The sequence below is a fragment of the Pleurodeles waltl genome, chromosome 2_2, assembly GCF_031143425.1.
Source record: "Pleurodeles waltl isolate 20211129_DDA chromosome 2_2, aPleWal1.hap1.20221129, whole genome shotgun sequence".
NCBI classification, from domain to species: Eukaryota; Metazoa; Chordata; class Amphibia; order Caudata; family Salamandridae; genus Pleurodeles; species Pleurodeles waltl.
Genome location: NC_090439.1, coordinates 802,317,750 through 802,343,771, shown reverse-complemented (window position 1 = coordinate 802,343,771; position 26,022 = coordinate 802,317,750). Strand labels below are relative to the sequence as shown.

Sequence of the window (26,022 nt, the reverse complement as noted above, 5' to 3'; positions counted from 1 at the left end):
GTCGATAGGGAGTGCACGTGGGTTTCTCTAATCTGCGCCAATCATCTAAAAGATACTCCTGCTCCGTGGACAAAAAATGGCGGATCCGTCAATGCCTCCACTCGCAGGCACCACAGGGGAACAGCAGAACAAGTGTGCCCCTTCTCTAAGCTCATCAACAATGGGGAGTGATCCGATGGGTAGCGTGCCAGGTACGCAATCTCCTTTACCCTCTATGCCAGCCCAGGTGACACAAAGCAGTTATCTAGTTGGCTAGTGCCAGGATGTCTTTCTCTCCAAATATCCAACAGTTGTTAGCCCCGCAGTAAATTATCCAATTTTCTTGTCATGTGGGATTTTGTGTTTCTACGTGTTGTTTCTCTATTAAGCATCCCATCAAGGACACAATTACAATCCCCTGCCAGCACCACTTGCAACAATAGGTACAGCACAGCCGCCGCAGTCACCTCACTCTAATAGGTCTCAATGTCATTACTAGGGGCGTAAACATTAATCAGGCATACTTCAAGGCCATTCAAGTCTCCATAAAGGTTCACGTAATGTCTTTCCAGATCTAGAACATGTTCTCTATGATGAAAGGGTACACCAGGAGCCACCCAAATCATAGCACCAGGGGCGTAACCAGAATATGAGGTTGCATCCAACTGACCCCTCCACCCCTTGTGGAGACTAGAAATACAAGCCCCCCCAAAGATTAGTTTCCTTTAGGAATGCCATAGAATCTCAATACCTATTTAAGGTAGGCAAACACTCTGCGTCTCTTTTCCAACTGTGCCAGTCCCCTATCATTCCATGTCATAAATTTGAACACTTCATCCGCCACTGTGTTCTGCGATAATATCCATCTTAGAACCAGGGAGCCATGCATTCTCTCAGAAAGCGCACACAAAGGAGCCAACAGCACCACACACCAGCATCTGCATACACACAAGCCGCTTGCATCCCCGTAAACTAGTATAACAGTCAATGTAATACCTCTTCCCAACTTCCCCTACTCCATGGACAGGTAAAGCAAACCAGCTCTGCCAAAACCAGAGCAGCGCATGAACTGGCATTTCCCACTCCATTCCCTTTCGAAAACTATGAACACAAAGTGTCAATGAACAACTCAATGCTACGCTAGAGCTCAGTACATCGTCGAGACTGCGAGGTGGTAATCCTCAAACAGCCCCATCATGCCTGTGCCCCCCTTTGTCCTTATAGCTCCCGACCACCCAGTATATATCATACTTAATAACAATCATTTATCCCCAATAGTGTCCTTTTTTGTGTGTGTTTTTTTTTTTTTACAAATTCCTGGGCTTCTCACTCTAACAATACATAGCAGCCATGGGACCCCACAGAGACCCCACAGTCTCTCTCATCAGGGTCATAAGTTCAGTTAACTTTCTGCACTATGGTAGTCTTTTAACCACTTCAAGTTCTGCACTGTCTGGCAGTCAACGTCACTGGGCCACGCACCCTCAACAAGTTATAGTCGTACTCCTGAAGCTCCGGGCCACCATCCGTGCTGAGCATGCCATCCAAATAGACAACTATGCGTCCTGACTCCAGGGAAGTATCAGCATGTCCTTTTTCCCTTCTTCTGCTTCCTCAGATGGGCAGATTCCCTCTGAGCAGTCGATGTAGGAGCCTTCATGGTCGAAGATCTGGGGTGGGGGGTGGATTCACTGGCTTGGTCTGCTGAAAAAAAGTGTACCTTTTTCTTTGTGGACCACTCGAAGTTTCACCAGGAACATGAGGCTGTATCTTAGGGAAAGGTCCCTCAGTCATTTGTTTACTTCCAGATATGTTTTACGTGGGTTTTGGACATTTTGGGTGTAGTCCGGGAAAACAGATATTCCCTTTCCCTCAAACTCTGGTGGGCCCTTTGTGCGCACATGTTGGAGAATTGCATCACAGTCTTTAAAATTAAAGAGACGGCTTTTAGGGGGGGTGGGAGGTGCTCCAGGCCTTGGCGGAGGCACCAGCGCCATATGTGCGTCCTCTCAATCATGAAGAACTGCAGTTTTTGGGGATGCTTACACTTGAGAATCCAGTCTTCCAAAAATAAATCTGCTGATTGTCTCTCCCCACTATTAGGAAAACTTACAAAATGCAAGTTATTCCTCCTGGATCTTCCCCCAGAGTTTTCGATACATTCCTTTAGTCGTACTGTTAGTTCTGCAGGGAAGACACCGTGTCTCGGAGAGTGGCTACCTCCTTCTGTAGTTCTCCCACGGTTTCCTCCATAGCCATGACACAGCCTGAAACACCACAAAGATCCTCTCTCAGGACGTTTAAATCTATGACCACCGTGTTCATTTTTGTGGCTAACTCTGCCTTGGTACTTTTGATGGCCTCCATGAGCTCTGTGAGTGTGGGGTCCCCATATAGGTTGCTTATCCCAGATCAGTCATGGGATCATCACCAGGTTGTTCAGTCATCAAGACCGTCTGAGTATGTTTCATAGTTTTATTGGTCTGAGATGGTATTGACGCCTTTTCCTTCCCAGTTATGTCTGTGCCCAGACGCGAGGGTATGTCCTATTCTTTGGCCCCAATCACTCTGATCAGATCGTTGGTAGGAATATGCGTACACAGGGCACCAGGGATGCGCACACCACAACACACCGATAATTTAGATTCTAATGTGTTCCACTATTCCAGGTCCAGGTACAGAGCGTTGCAGTTTTTCGTTGCTCCACAATTTGTTGAGGAAGTCAGAGGGCCACACTCAATGCCGGGTCTCAGTGAGTCTCTCTCCAAGGCAGCTTAGGGGTATACTGTTACCTCCTTTTATCCAATCCGCAGCCCCCCCACCATTCAAGGTCAGAGCACAGCATCACTCCCACTGACCAACAGTACTGATACACAATGCAGCAACCTCCACTTCTGTTAGCATCCCCCTGCACCAAGCACAGATACCCAGCAGGTACTCCTCCCTTCACTGCACCAGATACAGGCCCTCATTTTAACCCTGGCGGGCTTTTGACTGCCAGGGTTAATGTGGCGGTATCAGGCTGTATACCGTCACATTAGGAGTGTGGCGGGTTGGCCGCAGCCAACCCGCCACATCACCAGTCATACCGCCATGGCGGTATGAACCGCCGGGCCTGAGATGTGCATCTCTGACCTGGCAGTCCACACATGACCGCCAGCAGTATAAAACCATGGCGGTAGGGCTATCGGTGATAAGGAATTCCTACCCTGTCACCGGTAAAATGCTCCCTCACCCCCCAGCAATCACCTAACCACCCCACCCTCCCAGAATCACAGCAGCCCCCAACCCCCGCCCACCACCCCACAATCATGCACCCCCACAACGCATGCACCACCACTTCCATACACGCATTCACTCACACTCATCTATACACGCATACACACTGACATGCACTCACTGTAACATTCACTCACATGCATAAGCCACAACACTCACAGACACATAGACACAAACGCACACATTCATACACATATGCAGACACCACACACAACACCCCCCACCCTCCACCCTCTTCCCCTGACGGACGCCCAACTTACCTTCTATGAGGAGGCCATCCGGCAGGAAACGGGAAGGGGCGCTGCTACTGCCAGCAGCACCCTCCCAGCAGGACACCGCCAGGCCATATGAAAGGCCATATTACCGCTGGCGGCGTCCTTCTGGCGAGGCGATGCAGATGGTAGCACCACCCAGGCGCCTCGCCCACCAGCATGGGTACTTCTAGATTTCTGCCCTAATTGTGGCAGGAATTCGGCAGTGTCCATATTATGGCAGGTGGAAGACCGCAAGCACTTGGGGTCTTCTGGCTCCCATGGCATCGGCGGTCTTGGCAAAAGACCGCTGATGTCATAATGAGGGCCATAGTGACCACAGGTTCATAGAGCAGTCTCCAGCAGCTTCAGGGTCACACAGTAGTACATGATGAAGGCTAATCAGTTCAATCAAAGTCTCAGATCACTGCACAGCTGGTTGGCTCCTCCCCAAAATGGCACCAGCAGTAGTCGCAACCCCTGAAAGGGGGTCTTCCAAACCCCCATTACTCCACAGGGTCATCCACTGCCACTTCAGCATGTGGCCCACAGCATTTCAGCCTCCAGGTATCCTCAGCCACCCCCGGTGGCATTTTAATGTCAGTCACTGCAAGAAATAATTCTTGTTAATTCCCTTCTCAAAGGATACCATTACCAGGGTTCACGGTAACAGGGGATGAGTAAATAACACATATTACAAGTTTTCTGGAAATTTGTGCAAGAATCAATGTTTCCACGCCAATTCCAGCATGTTGCCCATGGAGTTTCACAAGGTATTTTACAGACAAATTTTCACTGTGAAAAATCATAAAACCTATAATTCCATTGGCCCCAGTAACTTCTATTACCATGCCCTCTGGAATTTACAGCCCACTAACAATAGAGGCCTAGATGCCTATGATCTTAAAGTGTTACTCAAATTTTTCTTCTTACTTCTGAGATTGAATACTTTTGTTCCTCTCTTCAATCAGCTTTCTTTCCTTGCTATCAAAATGTTCTTTCATCTGTTTGACTTGTGCCTCAAGTTGTGTTAACAGTTCTGCCTTGTCTTGCCACTTTCTGTTCATCATACTGAAAAAGATTAAAAAGACTGCAATCAACCAAATGCCCACATGAAATGAATTGTTTACAAATATTTACAGATGTCCTGCTTCACATATAAAAGTTCTGATTTATTACCTGTATTCTTTTTTTAAGTCTTCCAGCTCAGTGTCTCGGTCTTCAAGTAGCTGCTTTAGTTCCTCCTTTCTCTCACTTTGCCTTTCTAGTCTCAGTTTAAGATCTTCCAGTTGTGCACTTTGGTCATCAATTTGAGCTTGAAAGGTCTTCTGAATTACAATATTTTCATCCCTGAGCTTTCTGACCTGTTCATCTCGGTCCTGTAGACCCTAGAAAGGGAAAACACAATGGATTTACCATCACCCTGTCCAGCAGTACGTTTGCGCAGACATAAGCTACATCTACTCGTAACACCTACAATTATGCTTTCTAAACTATTCTATATTGACATGCCTTCAAATTATCTTATTTTTGACTTCCATTATCATCAATACTTCCTACAAAAATCTAGTGCTGATCACTATCCGATTTCTTAATTTCTGTGATTGTAAAGCATAGGGCATAGAAAATAAGCCAAATGTGGGTTGCTGCTTGCCCAACTATAGGGCAACTTCCTGCTGAGGCCAATGTTTTGCCAGAAATATACATGGCAAAACAGGTATCTTCACGAAAGTGTCACTTTGTGTGCAAAAATGCAAAAAACCCACAAACGGCAAAACTACCTTGAAAATAAATGTTGAAATGGAAAGGACTGACTTGAGTAAAAGCGCGGTGATGGCAAGCTAATGAATAGCTTAATTATAAATAGGGTTTTCAGTATTCAGTTAAAACCAATTACAACTGCAGAAGGGAATATTTTCTTTCCAAACTAGAAAACACCATATTTTGCAGCCCTTTTAGAGCTATTGTGTCCTTTGGTGTCAAAAAGTATAAGTACAGCCCCTACATCTAGGCACTAATCAGTGATGGGTGCTTCTGCTAAGATCACTCAGGCTATGGTAAACAACTCAGATGACCCCTAGGACGTACACCCACTCCCATTTCTAAAGCATGTCTACTTTACATGGTTTCAGTTCACTTTATACTGCAAGTTGCTGTGTAGTGGCCTGCAGATTTGCAGCTGACCGTTAAGCAAAGTCTCAGCTCAGGGCAAACACCACTTTCAGGATGTCATGTTCCTTCATTAGGAGCTGGACAGATCTTTGCTTCTTAAAACTCAGGTATCAGGACTATGAAAATAAATGTCACTGTTTGCATGGATACCTACAGAATCTACGTCCTCCTATAAAACACGGCATCCATCACTCCTGTAGTTAGGTTTCCATCAAGGTCTGAAAAGCATGCCCATAACAGCCACATCTTTCATACAAAATGATCAGCAGTCATAGCATGCACATCTTTAGTGCCCATGCACAGAAGAAACTCATGCCCTGCTTTATGGGGAAACAGCTGTAGACAAGACACCTCAGAGACATGAAGAGGCAACTAATGCTCTTTTTCCTAGCATATGCAAATTTAACACAATTTCAGGATAAACAAGGTTTATGGACCTGGCTCTGAACCTGTGCACTAATGTAGGATCTGTTCTTGGTACAGCTCCAGGACCACCAAGTTAAACTGTCATTCCTACGGCCTTCATCAAAAATGATGCTTGAAACATATGGTGACCCCACAATATACATCCCACGTCCCAAGTAGGAAATCTTCATTCAACAGACCTTTGAAATTTGTCTGAAGAACAGAGCAGCAGGAAGGTGCATTAAATGCCTACCATTAACCTGCTATCTGCTACAATCATATCTTAGTGAGCTGCAAACATATCTTCGTTCATGTGCATTCTTGACATGAGGTGGGACTAAACTGGAGGGAAGAGGATATAAGTACAGGGAATTTAGTCAGACAAGGAGGTGAGATAATTAAAAGCAAACTCAGGGAATGGCTAGGAAGAATGGAGTTCCAAGCAGGAAAACAGAAAGAAAAATTCTGGACTCAACAAGGAAAAGGAGGATATAAAAGTACATTTCTGTATAAGCACTGGAAAAATACCATGCCTCTTTGTATGGACCAAAAACATTATTCTGATAGAGACTTCTAGTTGCAGATTCCTTACCTTTGAATTTCCCCCAGGCGTCAGCTGGATCCCGAGAATTTTCTGAACAGTACCCCTGCGTGCCGTTAGGTGGTGTCAATCAGTTCTGCGTCCGTCATCATCCGTGCCTGGTATGGTGTCTCAGGTTCTACATAGGCGCAATCCCGGCGCACTGACATCAGTTCTTTTCTTTCCGAACCAGCTAGTGCCGATCTGAAGAGAGCTACATCTCAGTCATTTTTGACCAGTCTTTTTCCACTTTTTGTCAAAGAGTTTTTTGAGTTGTGTGTCGAGCATGTCATTAAGGAAGACCGGGTTCAAGCCCTGCAGTTCCGGTCATCACGTGATGTCCATTACGGGTCCCTACCTCATGTGTCTTTGGTGCCTGGAGCATGACTACGACACAAAGTCGTGCTCCGAGTGTCGGGCCATGCATCAGAAGGCCTTGAAGGAGCAGTCCCTGAAGCTGATGGCGGCCCGATGCTCGACTCCACACAGGTCGAGGTACCAGTCAAAAGTAATGTTCCGGGAGCAGAGTCCTCCATCATTGTAGTCCCACTCCAAGCCCTCAGACGATCGGGTAAGTCAATGCACATGAAGAAAAACTGGTTGTCTTCTCCCCATCTGTCAGCCGACGAGGGAGTGTTGGTTCTTTAGGCACTGACCCGAGGAACCTTCGTTGAGGCAGACTCTGCAGCTCCCCAGGTTTCCGGGAGCAGGAGCAACCCCTGCTCAACTTCGAAAATTTTATAAGATTATGGGGTTCATTATGACATTGGCCGTAAATGCTGCATACCACAGCGGTGATGGCTGCCAACATACCGCCACGGTGGCAAATATCCGTTCACCATATTATGACACACACACCAAACTGACAGAATACTGCCACATACACAAATCCGCCAGCCCAAAGGTCAATGCTAAAGTGGCGGTATAAACACCCATACCGTTAAGCCAACAAAACAACACTCACCACATTATGACCCACGAATCACCACGGCGGACATTCAATGGCGGTCAACCATTGGCGGTACACACCAGCGCGCTCAGAATGGCCACCAAAATACAAAACAACACAAGATTGGCCAATACCAGAAACACACACCTGACACTCATACACACAACACCACACCCACACACCAACAGCACTATAAAATACACACCCACATTACACACCACCCTTTACAAATACCAAAAAGTGTCACAAGACTAACAAAAAGACCACTGAGACAACTACACATACCACAAACACCCATCCATCCGTCACACACCCCAAATCCCACACCCTACTACTTAACACCCTCTGCACAACCCACACCACACCACACCCATGTCCCCACTAACGTACCCCCGTTTCACAGATGAGGAGTTGCGGGTCATGGTCGAGGAAAAATGGTAGAGCCATAGCTGTTTGGCGCACAGGTACAGCAAATATCTATTGTCAGGAAGATAGAGCTATGGCAGAGAATCGTGGACAGGGTGAACGCTGTGGGACAGCATCCACGAACAAGGGACAACATCAGGAAGAGGTGACATTAAATGTAGTGAAGTGGACGAAGAGGTGTGTAAGATGTGGTTTATGGTTTTTAGTAGGCTGGCAGCTTTGAGAAGCGCTGCAGGTCTCTTTACGGTATTTCTTTTAATCACTGTCCACTCAGCTGGCTACTGCACTTGTTTGTCAACCAGATATTTTCTTTAATAGTAATTGATGTGAGCAGACAAGAAGATGGCAGTGCACAGCCCAGCACAAACAGTTTATATAATGATACTTTTGGGGATTGTAAGCATGCAGAGGGCACTGTGCGCTGTGCTTTGAATGTCCAACCACTACATATCAAAGCTGATGGCCATACCAAAAAAGAAAAAAGAGGGTCTCCATAGAGCAGGGCTCTCCAAAGAGGATTACTGATACAGCCTTGAGTAGAGGATCCTGGAACATACTCACAACTGAATCTACAAGGCACAGACATCATAACCCCCAAAGCAAAGGAAGCATTGATTCTTTGATGTCTGAAATATTTAGAAGACACAATAATGCCCTCAGCATAAATAATGGATGCCAAATGAATAAAACAAGAATGGGCTTTCAGGTTGTCAACAAGAATGGCCATTCAACTAGCAGCCGGGCTAATAAGCCTTACGATGAGCAGAATTAAATGGGCATTCCAGCATCAAAATAAAAAACAAAAGTGGCTGACCCATCGGTCAAAATGATAGCAATACTACCCGGCATCAAACACCCAAAAACATTGCACAGCCCCTAGATAAGTGAATCGCTTCAAAGGGCGCTTATAAAATATCTTGGAACATTACATCAAGGGCTTTAAAGTTTTACAGAAGATTTCCCAGCCAAAACTAGATGTATTGGAATCCCTCCAGTACTTAAAGGTGAGCACCCACAACCAGAAAAAAGGTAATGCTCTGTAAGAAGATCCAAAACAGCCTGAAAGCAAAATTCTACTCAAGACATTAAGTACAAGTTACTTACCTTCGGTAACAAAATATCTGGTAGAGACATATTCTAGTTGCAGATTCCTTACCTTAGAATTTTCCCCCAGGCGTCAGACTGGATCCGGAGATTTTTTTCTTTGAGCAATACCCTTGCGCGTCAGTAGGTGGCGTCAGTCGACTCCGCAGGCGTTGTAGGTGTCGTGGTCGCCGTGATGACGTCGGGAGTAGTACATAGACGCCGCCCTCGCGCAGTGACGTCAGTTTCTTTTAACGACTTTCCACGTTAGAGCGCAGAGCCGCTAAGAACACTGATATTGGTGCGCCAGAGCTAAGGATCTGAAAGGGGGAATCCCTGTCCCTAGAAATCAGTTCGCAAGCAGGGAGGATGGGTGGGCGGTAAGGAATCTACAACTAGAATATGTCTCTACCAGATATTTTGTTACCGAAGGTAAGTAACTTGTACATCTGATAGAGACTTCTAGTTACAGATTCCTTACCTTAGAAAACATACCCAGGCAATGTCATCCTCGCTGGTGACCTGCGAACCTAGATCATACTAGAAAGTCCTACAGGACCGAACGACCAAAGTAGCCGTCCCACCGGACCGGACTGTCTAGGCAGTAATGTTTAGCAAATGTGTGCAGGGATGCCCACGCAGCTGCCTGACAGATATCCAGGACAGGTACTCCGCGTGCTAACGCAATGGATGCAGCAATGGCCCCGGTATAATGAGCCCGCAAGCCTTCAGGAGGTTGCTTTTTCACGTAAGCGTAGCACATTTTGATGCACAGAAGCACCCATCGAGAGATGTTACGTTTCTGCACCGCCTTCCCTTTCTTCGCACCGGCATAGCCAACAAAAAGTTGGTCATCCACCCGGAAGTCTTCAGTACGATTGAGATAGAACGCCAGCGCTCTTTTTGGGTCCAGATGGTGGAATCTCTCCTTCTCATGGGAAGGATGTGGGGGTGCGTAGAAGGTAGGCAAAGTGATGGATTGGCCTACATGAAATGGTGTAACCACCTTAGGAAGGAAGGAAGCTCTAGTGCGTAACACCACTTTGTCGGGGTGTATGGACAAGTACGAAGGCTTTGAAGAAAGGGCCTGAAGCTCACTCACCCTGCGAGCAGAGGTGATGGTGATAAGACAGTGTTGAATGTGAGGAGCTGTAAGGGACAATTATGCATAGGCTCAAAGGAAGTACACATCAAGTAAGCAAGCACAAGATTAAGATCCCACTGAGGCATGATGAAGTGAGTGGGAGGAAATAAATGGGTGAGCCCTTTTAAGAACCTACTCACGAGAGGAGATTTAAAGAGTGAGGGCTGACCAGGAAGCCTAAGAAAGGTGGAAATGGCAGACAGATACCCCTTAAGGGTGCCCAATGCAGAGCCCTGCTGGAAGAACCTCTGAAAGAGGGGCAGATAGGGGGTCAACAGATTTGTTGGTGCACCAACGACAGGCATATACAGTTTTAGTCGAGGGACGCCTGGCTGCCAATATAACATTGCACACTTCGGGTGGAAGGGCAAATGCCGTCAACTGTTGCCGCTCAATCTTCATGCATGAAGGCGGAGGTTGGACAGATTCGGGTGGAGGACCATCTCCTGCTGCTGTGACAGAAGATCCGCCCGAAGAGGCAGTCTGAGCGGAGGATCGATGGAAATGCTCAGTAGCTCGGGATACCACACTCTTCGAGCCCAGTCCGGTGCCACCAAGATAACTTGGGCCCAGTCGCTCTTGATCTTCTTGAGAACTCTGGGCAGAAGAGGGATAGGCGGGAAGGCGTAAAGGAGGCCGGAGTTCCACTCGAGACGAAAAGCGTCTGAGCGAGTGCCGCCTTGGATACTCCAATGCGCAAAATAGCTGACATTTCGCATTCTCTGCGGAGGCGAACAAATCTAACCAAGGCTCTCCCCACTTGAGAAAGAGACCTTGCGCCACCTCCGGATGGAGACGCCATCTGTGATCGACAGTGCGTTGGCGGCTGAGTTAATCTGCTCTGGCGTTGAGAGAGCCCGCCAGATGTTGAACCATCAGGGTAATGCCCTGATGTTCCAGTCATGTCCAGAGGCATAGTGCCTCCTGACTAGGGTCCAGAACCCTACCCCACCTTGTTTGTTGGAGTACCACATGGGGGTAGTGTTGTCCGTGAACACCTGCACCACTTTCCCTTTGAGAGAGGGAAGGAATGCCTTCAACGCAAGTCTGATCGCTCGGAGCTCCGGCATGTTTATGTGGAGTCCCGATTCTGCCGGAGACCAGAGGCCTCTGATCTCATCCTCTCCCATGTGCCCCCCCAACCCAGAAGCAACGCATCTGTCACTATTTAGAGATCTGGTTGGGGAAGGGAGAGGGATCTGCCATTGACCCAACTGGGATTCGAAAGCCTCCACTGCAGGTCTTTCGCAGTCCCCTCCGAGATCTGGACCATGTCGGAAAGATTCCCCTGATGCTGCGAACTTCAAGTCCCACTGCAGAGTCCGCATATGCCACCTGGCATGTGTTACTAGCAGGATGCAGGAGGCCAAGAGGCCCAGCAGTCTCAGAGTCTGAAAGATCGGAATCATAGCCTGAATGTCTTGGACTTGCTTTTGGGGAGGATAAGCCCAAAACCACACTGTGTTCAGAACTGCCCCGATGAAAGGGAGCGTCTGAGAGGGAGTGAGGTGTGACTTCGGCACGTTGATAGTGAACCCCAGCTGGTGCAGGAGGTTCGCCGTAGTCTGGAGGTGTGAAACCACTGTCTGGGGCAAAGGCGCCTTCAACAGCCAGTCGTCTAGGTAGGGGGAAGACTGAGAACCCTAACCTGCGCAGATGAGCTGCAACCACCGCCATCACTTTCATGAACACACGAGGGGCACTGGTAAGGCCGAAAAGGAGCACGGGACACTGAAAGTGCTTGTGACCTACCCCGAATCGTAGGTAATGGCTGTGGGAGGCAGGATGGGGACGTGGAAATAAGCGTCCTGCAAGTCCAATGCTACCATCCAGTCTTCTGGGTCTAAGGCAGACAGAACCTAAGCCAGGGTGAGCATTTTGAACTTCTTCAGGATAGGGTGCAAGCCTTTGTCCTTCTTTGGTATCAAAAAGTAGCCGGAATAACAACCACAGCCTACTTCTGGCACAGGGATCCTTTCTATAGCTCCCTTGGCCAAGAGAGCCGCGACTTCCTGGCGGAGAAGCACCAAATGATCCTCCGAAAGGGGACGGAAGGATGGTGGCATGTGTGGTGGTGCCGATTCGAAAGGGAGGGAGTAACCCTTCCGAATTATTGTCAAACCACCGCCCGTCCGTGTTGATATGTTCCCAGTGGGGCAGATGATGGCAGATTCTGCCTCCTACTGGGTGGGAGTGAGGGGACGGACTAGGAAGGTTTGAAGGCTGCTGCAGAGGCAGGGGTGGACTGGACAGACCTCTGGTTCCCTGTCCCACGACCACGTGGGTTTCCGCGTCCCCGGCCACGCATAGGCTGTCCAGCGTGAATGGCCCGGTGGCTGGGTTGAGGACGCGACAGGGCGCCCCTTCCGTGGCCACGAAAGGGACGAAAAGTGGACTGTGGGGGGTGTGTGGCAGCAGAAAGGCCAAGGGACCGAGCCGCAGACCTTGACTCCTTGAACCTCTCCAAGGCCGAGTCCGCTTTGTCTCCGAAGAGACGGGTGCCACCAAAGGGCATGTCCATGAGTGACTGTTAGACAACCCCGAAAAACCAGTTACATAACCAGGCATGGCGCCTCAAGACCACTGTCGTAGCAACCGATCTGCCCAGAGAGTCGGTCATATCCAGCCCACAACAGATGGTGATCTTTGCCACGTCTCTCCCGTCTTTGACTGCTTGGGAGACGATAGCACGGACCTCCTCCAGTATCTGCGGCAGGACTTGCGCAACCGTATCCCACAGGAAGTGGGAATAACGGCCCAAAAGGCATGCGGTGTTCACAGACCGCAGCACGAGGCTGGAGGAAGAAAACAACTTCTTACCAAACTGTTCCAGCCTTTTGGATTCCCTATCCGGGCGTGCAGAAGGGAACGCGCCAGAAGAAGAGGACGCCTGGATAACAAGACTCTCAGGCGTAGGATGTTGGGACAGGAACTTTGGGTCGTTCGGCCCAGGCCGATGGCAGCGAGCGATTGTCCTGTTCACAGGAGCCCCTATGTTGGGTTTGGACCATGTACCCAAAAGGACATCAGTGAGGGCTTCATTAAATGGAAGAAGGGGTTCAGAAGTAGAGGCCCCAGGCTGAAGCATCTCCGTCAGGAGGTTAGACGTGACTTCAACAGTAGGTAGCTCAAGGCCAAGGACCTCAGCCGCCCTACTAACCACCATACTGTAGGTAGGTCCCTCTGCCGTAGCCACGGTAGGAGGAGACAGCATGCCAGAGTCAGGAGAAGTATCAAGACCACTGGCTTTGCCCAAGTCATGTGCCCAGTCCATAGTAGTGTCTTCCTGGTATTCATAGGGGTCGAGGGACCCCTACAATTCCTCCCCATATTCGTACCCATAGGAAAATAGGGTCAGAATCTGACCTCGGATGAATAGGGCCCACCGAAGCCGATGGCAGTGTGCCCGGCGCCGCTCTGACTCCGAGTCGTTTGGGATGAGAATGGGGATGAGAATGGGGTCGACATCGATAGTGGGCACTACCGATGTCGAGAGTGTCGCTAAACGACCCGGTGCCGGGGAAGGTCTCAACTGTGCGACCGGCGTCTGGGCAGATCCGTGCATGGATCCGAAGGCAACCTGGTTTGCCGGGGCCTAAGGCGACGGCGCTGAACCCAAAGGCCCTTCGGCCAAGCCCCTTGGGCCTGAAGGCGCCATATCGGGGTCGGCATGCCCAAAGATGAGGCGCATGGCCTCGTAAAACTCCGAGTTGGGCGGGGGTCGCTCCGGCTCCGGGATACTCCGGGAAGTGCGGAGCCAACTCAGGCATAGGCTCTGAGGATGGAGGACTACTTCATTGACGCTCGTCCCGCGTTGCGTCGGCCGAGCGACGGGGGTAAGTCGGAGAGCGATGGGACTTCTTCGACGACTTCTTTTTCTAACCGTGACCCAACGATTTCGATGAGAACGAGTGCCAGGCCGCCATCAGCTTAAGGGACCGCTCCCTCAAAGCCTTCGGCTACATCGCCGGGCACTCGGAGCACGACTTCGGGTCGTGGTCGCGCTCGAGGCTCCACAGACAGACACAATGAGGGTCTGTCACCGACATCATGCGGTGACAGTCCTCGCAGGGCTTGATGTCTTCGGGAACATCCTTGACGCACCAAGTTCGCAACAAAAAAGTTGACAAAACGGTTGAATTAGGCCCAAAAATAGCCGAGGGTAGCTCTCTCTCAGATCAGCGCGTGGCGCGGAAAGAAAAGAACTGATGTCACTGCGCGAGGGCAGCGTCTATGTACTACTCCCGACATCATCACGGCGACCATAACGCCTATGGAGTCGACCAACGCCACATACCGACGCGCATAAAAAATCTCCAGATCCAGTCTGACGCCTGGGGGAAAATTCTAGGGTAAGGAATCTGCAACTAGAAGTCTCTATCAGATAGTAAATGCAGTTTAAATGAGGTCAACATTCTTGAATGAAATGTTAAAGTTTTGGGCAACTAGCAAGAAGGGACATTATGAGAAGGTGCCAAGGGTCTAGGGTGATAAAGTTTGTTGAGTCACTAATTCAGGAAATTTTAGCAACCAACTCCTGACAGAAGATTGGCATTTCAAGAACACACTTCATTGGACTGAGGAAACCGGGAAGTGGCCCATGGATATTATGGCAAAGTTACTGTTGTATATTATCAAGAAACCCTCATCAGAGTCATAAGCTGTGAGAGCACAGTTCACCATCAACTGAACTTGTCTTACAGTCTATTGTAGGAGTATGGAGGATGAGCTTAACATGTAGGAATTTAGTGTGTGGCTGATGTGACGTATTTCAATATGGACTCCTAGTGCCCTATGCCAAATACAATGTCAGACAGAACAGTGCAATGAAGGTGCTTCAAAACCAGAAAGAAGATTGCACAATCAGCTACTTAAATGTTTGAGATTTTGATATCTAACATCACATCTTTATTCTCTAGCTAACAGTTATTCAATTTTTAAGCACATGAGGTACCCCAAGGACAAAACTCATTTACTTAAAGTAGACATACTTGCTCAAGCAAGATCAAAACAGGATATAATTTAGAGCATTTTCAAAGCAGTATCACGCAGGACATAACAGAAACAAGAGATCTACCTCATGTGATTAATAGGTCATTATCAAAAGATAGACCAGCAATCAGTTGCTTATTGTGGTGTGATTATGTACTCAATGTGACCCAAGAACAATGTTTAAATGAATTACTCACCCACGTAAACAATTGTGCAAAAGATAATTTTCTATTAAGATTTAAATCTGGATATAGAAAAAAAACAATTATGAAAAGATAATGGGTAGAGATAAACAGCCAAGATAAACTCCATTATTATTCTGTATTATGCACCAAAATGAAATGTTTGCTTGTAGGAAAGTAGAATGTTCAAGTGGAGACTCAGTTGGCACACTCTGTGCTAAGGGATTCAAAGGCAAGAAACAAGAAGGAAATGAGCAAATAAATGACTCATGAAAAGGGGGGACAGCACTCCAGTAAATAGATGAGGCACCATAAAGACAGTGTTCAGGACGAAGCCCACTCCTAGCAGTCTACATAAAACAACATTATCAATTGTCCCAAGAAAGACTTAAAAACCGTTGAAGATCAATGCTAATGATGCGTTCAGTTGCAAAACAGGACAAACATTTATGGCTAAGGGGCAACTAGATATTATACATCACAAAAAGATATTGGCGGACGAATTACTCTGTCACAACCGTAACGGGTATCCTGGCAGCCAATATCTAAATCCCATAGCATATAACGTGATTTACATACTGGCAGACAGGATATCAGTCACTGTTGTGACTGAGTAACTCGCCAGCCAATATCTAAACCAGATATTGATTCATTATTGGCATTAAGCCTAGAAGAGTACTGACCACTGGTGTGTGAAACTATGTCCCTAAAAGGGGAACAGCCCTGAATCTAAAAATCTGATTGCAGAGCAGGGAGGATGGGTGGGTCAGTAAGGAATCTGCAGCTAGATAGAGTCTCTACCAGATAAGGCATTACTCAGGTAAGTAAGGTAAGGTAAGGTAAGTAACTTGTGTATCTGATCGAGACATCTAGCGACAGATTCCTTAACTTAGAACAGATACCCAAACAATTCCTCCACCCGGAGGTGGGTTCGCACGACAAATTCATACTATAGAGTTCTGCAAGACTGAACGAGCCGTGCTGGTCCCTACAAACCTGACTTTCTCAACAGTAGTGCTTGGTAAACATGTGCAGAGATGCCCACATTGCAGCCTGGCAGATGCTCAGGACCGGAGCACCATGTTAACACAATGGTCACAGACTTGGCTCTGGTGGAATGAGCATGCAAGCCCTCAAGGGGTTGCTTCTTGGCTAATGAGTAGCAGATTTTGATACAGAGTGCCATCTATTGTGAGATGGTCAGTTTCTGTACCACCTTCCCTTTCTGGGATCCGACATACCCCCACAAAATGTTGGCCATCCACATGGAACCGTCTTGTGCAGTCAAGGTAGTACAACAACACTCTTTTTGGGTCCAGTCATTCCTCTTCTTTAGAGGGATGAGGTGGAGCATAAAGAGTAGGGAGGGTGGTAGACTGGCCAACATGGAACAGTGTCACCACCTTCGGTAAGAAGGACTCTCGAGTCCAAAGGACTAGCTTGTCTACTTTGAATGTAACACAAGTTAAATTGTGCGCCAACACAGCCTATAACTAACTAACCCTTATGGCAGGTGTTATTGCCACAAGAAAGGCTGTCTTAATGTTAAGAAGTCTGACCAGACAGTTATGCAGTGGCTCAAAGAAAGCACACATTAGATCGGTAAAAACCAGATTGAGGTTCTACGGAGGCATAATGAAAGATATTGGGGAAGCATATGTTGAAGACCCTTCAGAAATCTGTTCACAATAGGAGACTTGAAAAGAGAAGGCTGATCTGGGGAACGCAAGAATGTTGATGTGGCCAATGCAGGGCCCTGCTGGGCCACTGTAAGAATAAACAAGAGAACCTGTGAAAGAGGAGCAGATAAGGGGTCAACCTGTTTTTCAGCATAGCATGCCACAAACTTGTCCCAACAGCAGGCGTATACCATCTTGGTGGAGAGACGCCTGGCTGCCAAAAGGGTGTTACAGACTTCTTGCGGAAGGTCAAAAGCTGTCAGCTGTCACCACTCAATCTCCACGCAAGAAGGCGGAGCGTTTACAGATTGGGGTGCAGGACCATCCCCTGCAGCTGCGACAGAAGATCCTCCCGAAGAGGCAGCCTGATTAGAGGACCAATAGACATACTCAATAGCTTGGGATATAGTTCTTAATCTGGCGCCACAAGAATGACTTGAGCCCAGTTGTTCCTGATCTTCTTGAGAACTTTGGGCAAGAGTGGTACTGGCGGAAAGCCATAGAGGAGGCTTGAGCTCCTCTAGACAAAAAGAATCTGAGTGAGAGCTGCCTTGAAAACTCCAGTGTGCCGAACTGCTGACATTGCAAGCTGTCAGCAGTGGTGAACAGATCCAACCAAGGCTCCCCCCACTCTTGGAAGAGACCTTGCGCCACGTCCGGATGGAAAGGCCACGTGATCCGCTAGGCATCGACTGAGTTTGTCTGCCCTGGGGATCAGAGAGCCCGGCTTATGTTCCCATGACGTTCCAGCTATGTGCAGAGATGCAGTGCCTCTTGACAGAGTGTCCACAAGCCCACTTACCCTGTTTGTTGCAGTACCACATGGTGGTGGTGGTGTTTGTGAACACCTGCACTAGCCTCCCCTTGATGAAGGGTAGAAAGGCTTTCAATGCCAATAGGATCGCTCAAATCTCCAACAGGATGATGGGGAGCCCAGATTCTGCCAGAGTCCTCTGTTGTCATCCTCCCCAGATGGCCGCCTCAGCCTAGGAGTAACACGTCTGTCACTATAATTAGATCTGGTTGGGGAAGGCAGAGGTGTCTGCCGCTGATGCAATCGAGGTTTGTCAGCTCCCACTGCAGATCTTTTTCAGTGGCCTTCTAGATCTGCACCACGTCTGAGATATTTACCTGATCCTGCGCCCACTGGAACGTCAGGTCCCACTTCAGAGCCCCATATATGCCAAAGGGCATGCGTCACTAGCAAGATGCAGGAGGCCATGAGTACCAGCAGCCTCAGAGTTAGTCTCACCGAAATCCAGTATAGAGGCTGAAACATGTGTTGCACATCCTGAATACCCTGGTCTCGCTGCTCTCGAGGATCAGACCAAAACTGCACTGTGTCCAGATGACTCCAATGAAACAAAGTGACTGAGAAGGGGTCAGGTGTGACTTTGGCATGATGATAGTGAACCCCCACAAGTGCAGGAGGAGCTTGAGGTGGGAGGAGACTGCCTCAGATCAGCCCGCCTTCAACAGCCAGTCATCGATACAGGGAAAAACTGATGCCTCTGGCATCTACAGATGAGCTGCAACCACTGCCATCACCTTGGTGACATCAAAGAGCCGCTGGAAAGGCTAAAGGTGAGCAAGGCAAACTGAAAGTGCCTGAGGCCCACTTTGAACCGCAGGTAACGCCTGTGGGCGGGAAAAACAGGGATGTAGAACTATGTGTCCTACAAGTCCAGTGCCACCATCCAGTCTCCAGCTGGCTGGCGCTGAGTTCCCTTTGTCTCCAAATATACAGAAGCCATTGAAGGGCATGTCCATGAGCGAGGCCTGGACATCCCCCGAAAAGCCAGTAATTCTCAACCAGGCCAGGCACTGAAGGGCCACCAACGATGAAATTGCTCTGCCCAGCCACTCAGTCAGTCAGTCAGTCGTCCCAGCCCACATCGAATGGCGAACTTAGCTACATCTTTCCTGTCAGTAATGGCTTGTGAGAGTATGGCTCGGGCCTCCTCCGAGACCATAAGCAGCACCTGCGCAACGGAGTCACAGATTTTATGATAGTATTGGCTCAAAAAGCATGCAATGTTCACTGACAGCAGTGCCAGATTGGCAGAAGAGAACATCCTCCTCCCAAAGGTATCCAGCCTCTTGGATTCCCTATTCAGTGGTATGGTAGGGGATGCACCAAGATTTACTCTGGAAGTGGAGGCGTGGACCACCAAGCTCTCCGGGGTGGGATGCTGGCTGAGGAAACTCTGGTCCCCTGGGGTGCAGCGGTGGAGGCAGGCAATTGTGCTATGCACAGGAACACTTGTACAGAGCTTGGACCATGACGTACCCAATTTCCCCAATGACTTTGACAAGCGCCTGGAATGGCACTGCGACCGATCTTGGGAACTTCCTCTTGACTGAGACTAAGTGTTGCAGCATCGCACACTGAGTGGCAAGAAGCTTCAGGGATAGCTCCCTCAAGGTCTTGGGGTGCATGGCACAGCAATCAGCGTGTGTCTTCGCATCATGATTGTGCTTCAGGCTCCAGAGACATGCTAAATATCGTGCGTCACCGACATTTGCCAATGACAGGTGCCAAATGGCTTGAAACCTGCCTTCCTTGTGGGTATACCCGACACACTAGGAGACAAGTCTTGGCAAAAAAATCTAAACAAAAAGTTGAAAAGAGGTTAGTCAAACAAGACTGGGATAGCTCTTCTGCAGATCTGTGCTGACTGGTGAGGAAAGAAAACAACTGATGTCAGAGCACTAAGTTGGAAACTATATAGGCACTGCGCACGTCACAACCAGCATGGACAATGTCGACGACACCACAAGGAGCCAAACGTCACCTACCGGCGTGCAGGTGCAATGTTCACTAAAAATGTCCAGAGCCAGTCGGACTCCTGGGGATAATTCTGAGGTAAGGAACCTGTGGCTAGAAGCCTATCGATGCTTTATGACATTTCAATCAAGAACCTAATTCCTGTGGTCATCAAAAGAGGAGTGAAATTTAATTACATGTTGCAGAATTCAAACTCTCTTGCCTCCAGAATAACCTAAAAGTGGACACAAGGCTCCAAACTAGGTACTCAGAAGTGTTGAAAATGATTATCCACATTAGGAATGGACAAAGATACATATTCAGTTTGCTTCAAGAGTGTTTTACAGCAAGAATTCCCACGCACATACACACTTTATTTTGACTGAAATGTTCAACATTTTTCTGTACTTGAAAGAGATAACTGAATTTATTGAACAAGAGGGTAACAATGAAGCAGGTAACAATGGGCTACCCAAGGCTTATACAAATCCAGGTTTATATCCATGTTATTGACGAACTGATATAAACTGAAGAGAAAATATGAAGTGAGCACTCTTGATTAGTATAGTTCACGTTTGCATTAGGAAGGCTAGTACGCTTCAGTGAAAAAACTCAAAGAATTCAGATTTTTTAAAAAACTTCTAAAGATAATGGCAATATTTGGTAACCCAAAAGGGATGTTAATACTTAATGTGATATGCATCATCATGATTAAAACTACAAAGAGGGATTTGCTAGGGATGCTCCCTTTTGTATGTTCTTTTTCTCTGCACTGGCAATGAAGCTGTTTGCACACAAGAGTACTTGCAACTAAGAAAACTGATAGGATCATTTTACTAGCTTAGAGCATAAATGGATCACGTTTGCCAAGAATCCCTAGTTCCATCAGGATCCCCAAGAATATCTGTTCTAGTTTAAAAGAAGATATTCAGATCTATAGTCATTAATAAGGAATTAAATTAATATGATCAAATTGGAACTGGTTATTCACTACATCAAATGAAAAGGAATTGACTGGAAGAGACTTGTTTTGCCAGTCAGACAAGTCAGTTAGGTTACTGGCAATGGAAATGAAGAGGATGGTAATTTACTTGTCTGGGGCAAATAAAGCTAGTCTATCGGGGGGGAAAAGAACAGCTAAAGATATTGTATATATCTGGGTTACTGGTTGAGGGGGTAAAACTCCCCTCGAGCAGCAACCACAATTCTTGTCTTTGTTAACCTGTGCTCAAACCCTCTGATAACGTGGCACAAAACAGTCAGGTTTAACTTAGAGGCACTGAGCAAAGAATTTATGCAGCACTTCAAACAGTAATTGAGTGGAAACACAAACCTAGAAAAATCCCACCCCAGTTCAGAAAAACTGATTAAAACTGAAACCAAAACGACAAAAATCCAAGCAGTAGAACAAAAGTCACAAGTTCAGGCTGACATCGCTAGAGTGCGAGCCGGTTACAGGGACCAAGTTACACCCGTTGAACAAAGTACCTTAAATCCAGGATGCGGAGCGCTGCAAGATGCCCTGTGAATGATGAGTCACAGTGGGGGTTCTGATGGGCTGCCTTACGAAATCCTGCATTGCATAAGTGCCACACAGTGGCAATTCCGTGGAGCTGTTAGGCTGCCATACGAGGTCCTGAACTGAGGTTTCAGCGCGCAGTGGCAGTTCCAAGGAACTGCGGTGCCGCACTGAGTGGGCCTGCATTGAGGAAGCTTTGCGCACTTGTGGTTGCGAAATGCTGCCGTGTCCTGTACCTGAGATGCATTGCATAGCAATGGTTTCAATGCGGAGCTGCAAGGTGATGCACTGTGCTGCATCTGTTCTGCTTAGGCCACAACTGGGCTGGCAGAGCACTTTTAGGCCCACTTCCAAGTGTTCAGGACTGTGGTGGCACCACCATACCACCATTTGAGGGGGGCAAGACTCCCAGCAGGCAGAGCCCTTGTGCTGGGTTCTAGGTGGTTGGAGCCTTTTCTGTCTGTGGTGCTCTGAATAGGAGGCCAATAAACTAGCCCTTGGAGTCACTCTGGTGGCCTTGGGTTCAAGATGCAGGTCCAGTCATTTTCACTCAGCAGCAGAATAGCAGTACAGCAAATGATCCAGAGGTGTAATACATAGTTGGGTCTGAGAGTCTAATGTTTATATTTGTGGCCAGCTTTGAAGTAGGAGGGGGTTCTGGAGGTTTACACCCTAGAGGTGCTTGGAATGTCCTGTTTCCCTCTCCTGGTCACAGCTTGCCTGGGGAGTGGGGTTCACAAAAGACTAGCATCAAACCCTTTGGGAGTGTGCTGGGGCAGTGCCTTTGTGATGTGCATGTGTGGTAGGTGACAGCTCCTCCCCCCTCATTAAGTCAAAGATGGCCCATCCTGCCAACACCTAGGCTTATTGCCAGGAACAGTAGATAAAGACCATCTGCCAGCTACACTTAGTCATGTGATCTAGGATAAAGGATGCAGGCACCAAATGGTTAAGACAAGAAAATGTCAACTCTCTAAAAAAGGCATTTTCAAAATTCTTTATGAAAATTTGACTTTACCATTAAAGCAGGTTTTAAATTCCGATTCTTGAGACACCAAACCTGACATTCCTGCTTGATATTATTAAGAAGTTAGCCTTATTAAATGCAATAAGGTAAGGTTACGTTAGGTATGCCTAGCAGTAATGAAAATCTAATTTGAGAGTTTTTCACTACCAGGACATGTAAAACTTAAAAGTACATGTTAAACGTTTTAAATACGCCCATTGGGCGGTTTAAGGCCTACCCTAGGGGTAATGTACATGTATTTAAATGAAGTGTTGGGCCTGGCTTATTTTGCCAGGCTGAAATAGCAGTTTAAAACTGCTCACACTGGTTGCAATGGCAGGGCTGAGACAGTGTTCAAAGGCTACTTAAGTGGGTGGCACAATAAGTGATTCAGGCCCACTAGTAGAATTTCACTTACATGCCCTATGTACATGTAGTACCACTTTACTTGGGACTTACAAGTAAATAAAATCTGCCGATTGGGTGAAAGACAATATTACAATGCTAAAAAAGAGAGCACAAACACTTTAGCACTGTAGCAATAGCAAGGCGAGCAGAGTCCTAAAGGTCAACAAAAACGGGTCAGAAAATAGGAAGGTGAAGGCAAAACGTTTGGGATGACCCTGCAGAAAAGGCAAAGTTCAACACACAGGTTTGGTCTAATTAGTGGCATGTTATCCCAAGGTTACTATAAAGTTCTGCAAGATAGGCAGCACGTAATGGGTAAGGATAAGTTACTTACCTGTAAATCCTAGTTCTCTTCCAGGGGTATCCTCATCAAAGTCATAAACATTGAATATTCCCGCCCTTGTGCGGGGACCCTGGAGCATATATAAAATACACACATATTAAACATGTGTAAAACAGCAATGCAGGCTATACTCATAAACAGGCTAAAATGCTTTATTTCTATGAAGTTTATTTTTTTTTTTTCATTATAAAATTACAATAGAGAATAAATATCTACCCAAGCCCCCAAAACTGGGCTTAGGGAAGTAAGCAGTAGTAATCACTAGGGAAAAAAGAGAAAAAACTACATTGAAAAACAATGGAGCATTCTTAGCCAATAGGCTGCATGCAGGTTAACAGAGGAGAACCATAAAAACTTTGGCACCATGCCTTTAAGACCCTGAGCACCTCCAGTATCCCACCATGCCTCAGGGGTGAAGGAAAGGTGACAGTTGGTTCACAGTTAGGTCAGTACTTTTTTACGGTGACAATCTGTGTAACTGATTCCAAAGACAGCCTGTCCTGCACTTCTAGGAGACGTGCGTCCGGGGAGGAGGGTGGGTTGTTTATGACTTTGATGAGGATACCCCTGGAAGAGAACTAGGATTTACAGGTAAGTAACTTATCCTTCTCTTCCAGGGGATCCTCATCAATAGTCATAAACATTGAATAGATTAGCAAGCCCATCCCTAAACTCTGCGGACTGTCTAATAGAAGTGCAGGAATAGATACGTATTATGCAAATAGATTTCTCAGAGAGGCCTGCCCCACTTGGGCATCCGCTCTTGCATCTGAGTCTAAACAGTAATGTCTAGTAAATGTATGTACAGACTTCCATGTAGCAGCTTTACAAATCTCAGATATTGGAACATTGTTAAGGAGGGCAGCAGTAGCCGCTTTTCCCCTTGTGGAATGCGCTTTAGGCCTAGCTAGTAATTGTTTATTAGCCAGCTGGTAAGTATTCACAATACAAGAAACTATCCATCTTGATATCGTTCGTTTAGATGCTGCCTCTCCTGTCCTCAAATGACCATAGTTTACAAACAAGCGGTTGGAATGTCTAATGGATTTTGTTTTATCCAAATAAAATTTCAGCACTCTTTTCAAGTCTAAGGAGTGCAATGCTTTCTCCGCCGGAGTCTCCGGATTGGGAAAGAAAGTCGGTAAAGATATAGTCTGATTGATGTGGAATTCTGACACCACCTTCGGAAGGAAAGATGGGTGAGTTCGCAGAACCACTCTATTGTCGTGAAAAACCGTGTACGGTTCTTTGGAAGACAAAGCCTGAATTTCGCTGACCCTCCTCGCTGAAGTAATGGCCACCAAAAAAGCCGTCTTCCATGTAAGGTGTTGTAAAGAGGCCTTGTGTATAGGTTCAAAAGGAGGGCCCATAAGTTTTGACAATACTATGTTCAGCTCCCATGGAGGAGATGGTCTCCGAATGGGCTGAAAAACTTTTTTCAAACCTTCTAAGAAATCCTTGACTACAGGTTTCGTAAAGAAGGATTCCTGAGAAGGTGACTTACGATAGGCTGTAATGGCAGACAAATGTACCTTAATAGATGATACCTGCAGACCGGACTTTGCCAGATGAATAAATAGGACAGTATGACATCCTCCTGAGCCCGTATGGGATTGTGACCTTGTTGACAGCACCATATGTAGAATCTCTTCCATTTAAAAGCGTAAGAACGCCTCGTGGAAGGTCGTTTGGACTCTTTCAAGATGTTCATGCACTCCAGTGAGAGCCCTAGGTGCCCATACTGCAGGAATTCAGGAGCCATGCTGTTAAGCTCAGAGAGGGTAGGTTGGGATGTAGAATCCTGCCCTCCATCCTGCTCAGAAAATCCGGTCTGCACGGCAGCCTCCTGTGAGGTTGTTCCGATAGGTTGAGGAGATCTGTGTACCAGAATTGACGGGGCCATTGTGGCGCTATGAGAATCATTCTGGTTCTGGATCTGTAAAGTTTGTTGATCACTGCCGGTATGAGGTGAATCGGTGGAAAGGCGTAGAGAAATATCCCTGACCAGTCGATCAACAGGGCATTCCCTCGAGATCCCGGACAGTAGAACCTGGATGCGAAGTCTGGGTATTTCTTGTTTACTTCGTCTGCGAAGAGATCCAATTGAGGTCGACCCCATTGAGCGAAGATGTATTCGACGACTTCGCCGTGTAGGACCCAATCGTGTGCGTCCTCTAGGTGTCTGCTCAGGAAATCTGCCTCCACGTTTTGTTGACCTGGCAGGTGAACCGCTGTAAGTGACATTCCTCTGGCCAGGAGCCAATGCCATATCATTTGGGACTCTCGAGATAGGGGTAGGGATCTCGTTCCCCCTTGTTTGTTTAAATAATACATCGTGGTTGTATTGTCCGTTTGTATTAGGAGAGATTTCCCCTGAATCAATGGAGTGAAAGACTTGAGAGCCAGATGGACCGCTCTGAGTTCCAGCAGATTGATGTGGTACTGCTTTTCTTTGTCTGACCACAGGCCCTGAGCTTGAAGGAGACCTAGATGAGCCCCCCATCCCTGAAGAGACGCATCCGTTACCAGAGTGTCGGATGGCACTACCTGGTGAAATGGAGCACCTACTGACAGGTGAGGTCTGTGCATCCACCATTTCAATGACTGAAGTGTCGCTGACGGTAGTCGCACTCTGTCCTCCCAGCGACCTGTCCTTTGGCTCCAGTTGCTCTCCAATGCCTCTTGGAGAGGCCTCATGTGCAGTCTGGCATTTGGGACAATGAAAATGCATGATGCCATGGAGCCCAGCAGTGATGTCACCTGACGTGCCGTAGGTGCGTTGGCTTTCAACAGGTCCTGACACTTCCTGTCTATTGAGGATAGTCGTTCCTCCGAAGGATACACTCTTTGGCGCTCTG

General features: G+C 47.4%; 1 protein-coding gene across 1 annotated transcript in view; it reads right to left on the bottom strand.

Annotated features, from left to right (window-relative positions):
• Positions 1 to 26,022, bottom strand: part of LRRCC1 (leucine rich repeat and coiled-coil centrosomal protein 1) — a 297,998-nt gene that overhangs the window by 59,820 nt on the left and 212,156 nt on the right. The window contains exons 16-17 of the mRNA XM_069220424.1: positions 4,689 to 4,897; positions 4,443 to 4,580 (exon numbers count right to left, since the gene is read on the bottom strand). Coding sequence (XP_069076525.1) covers positions 4,443 to 4,580; positions 4,689 to 4,897 — 347 coding nt within the window. The remainder of the gene's footprint in view (positions 1 to 4,442; positions 4,581 to 4,688; positions 4,898 to 26,022) is intronic.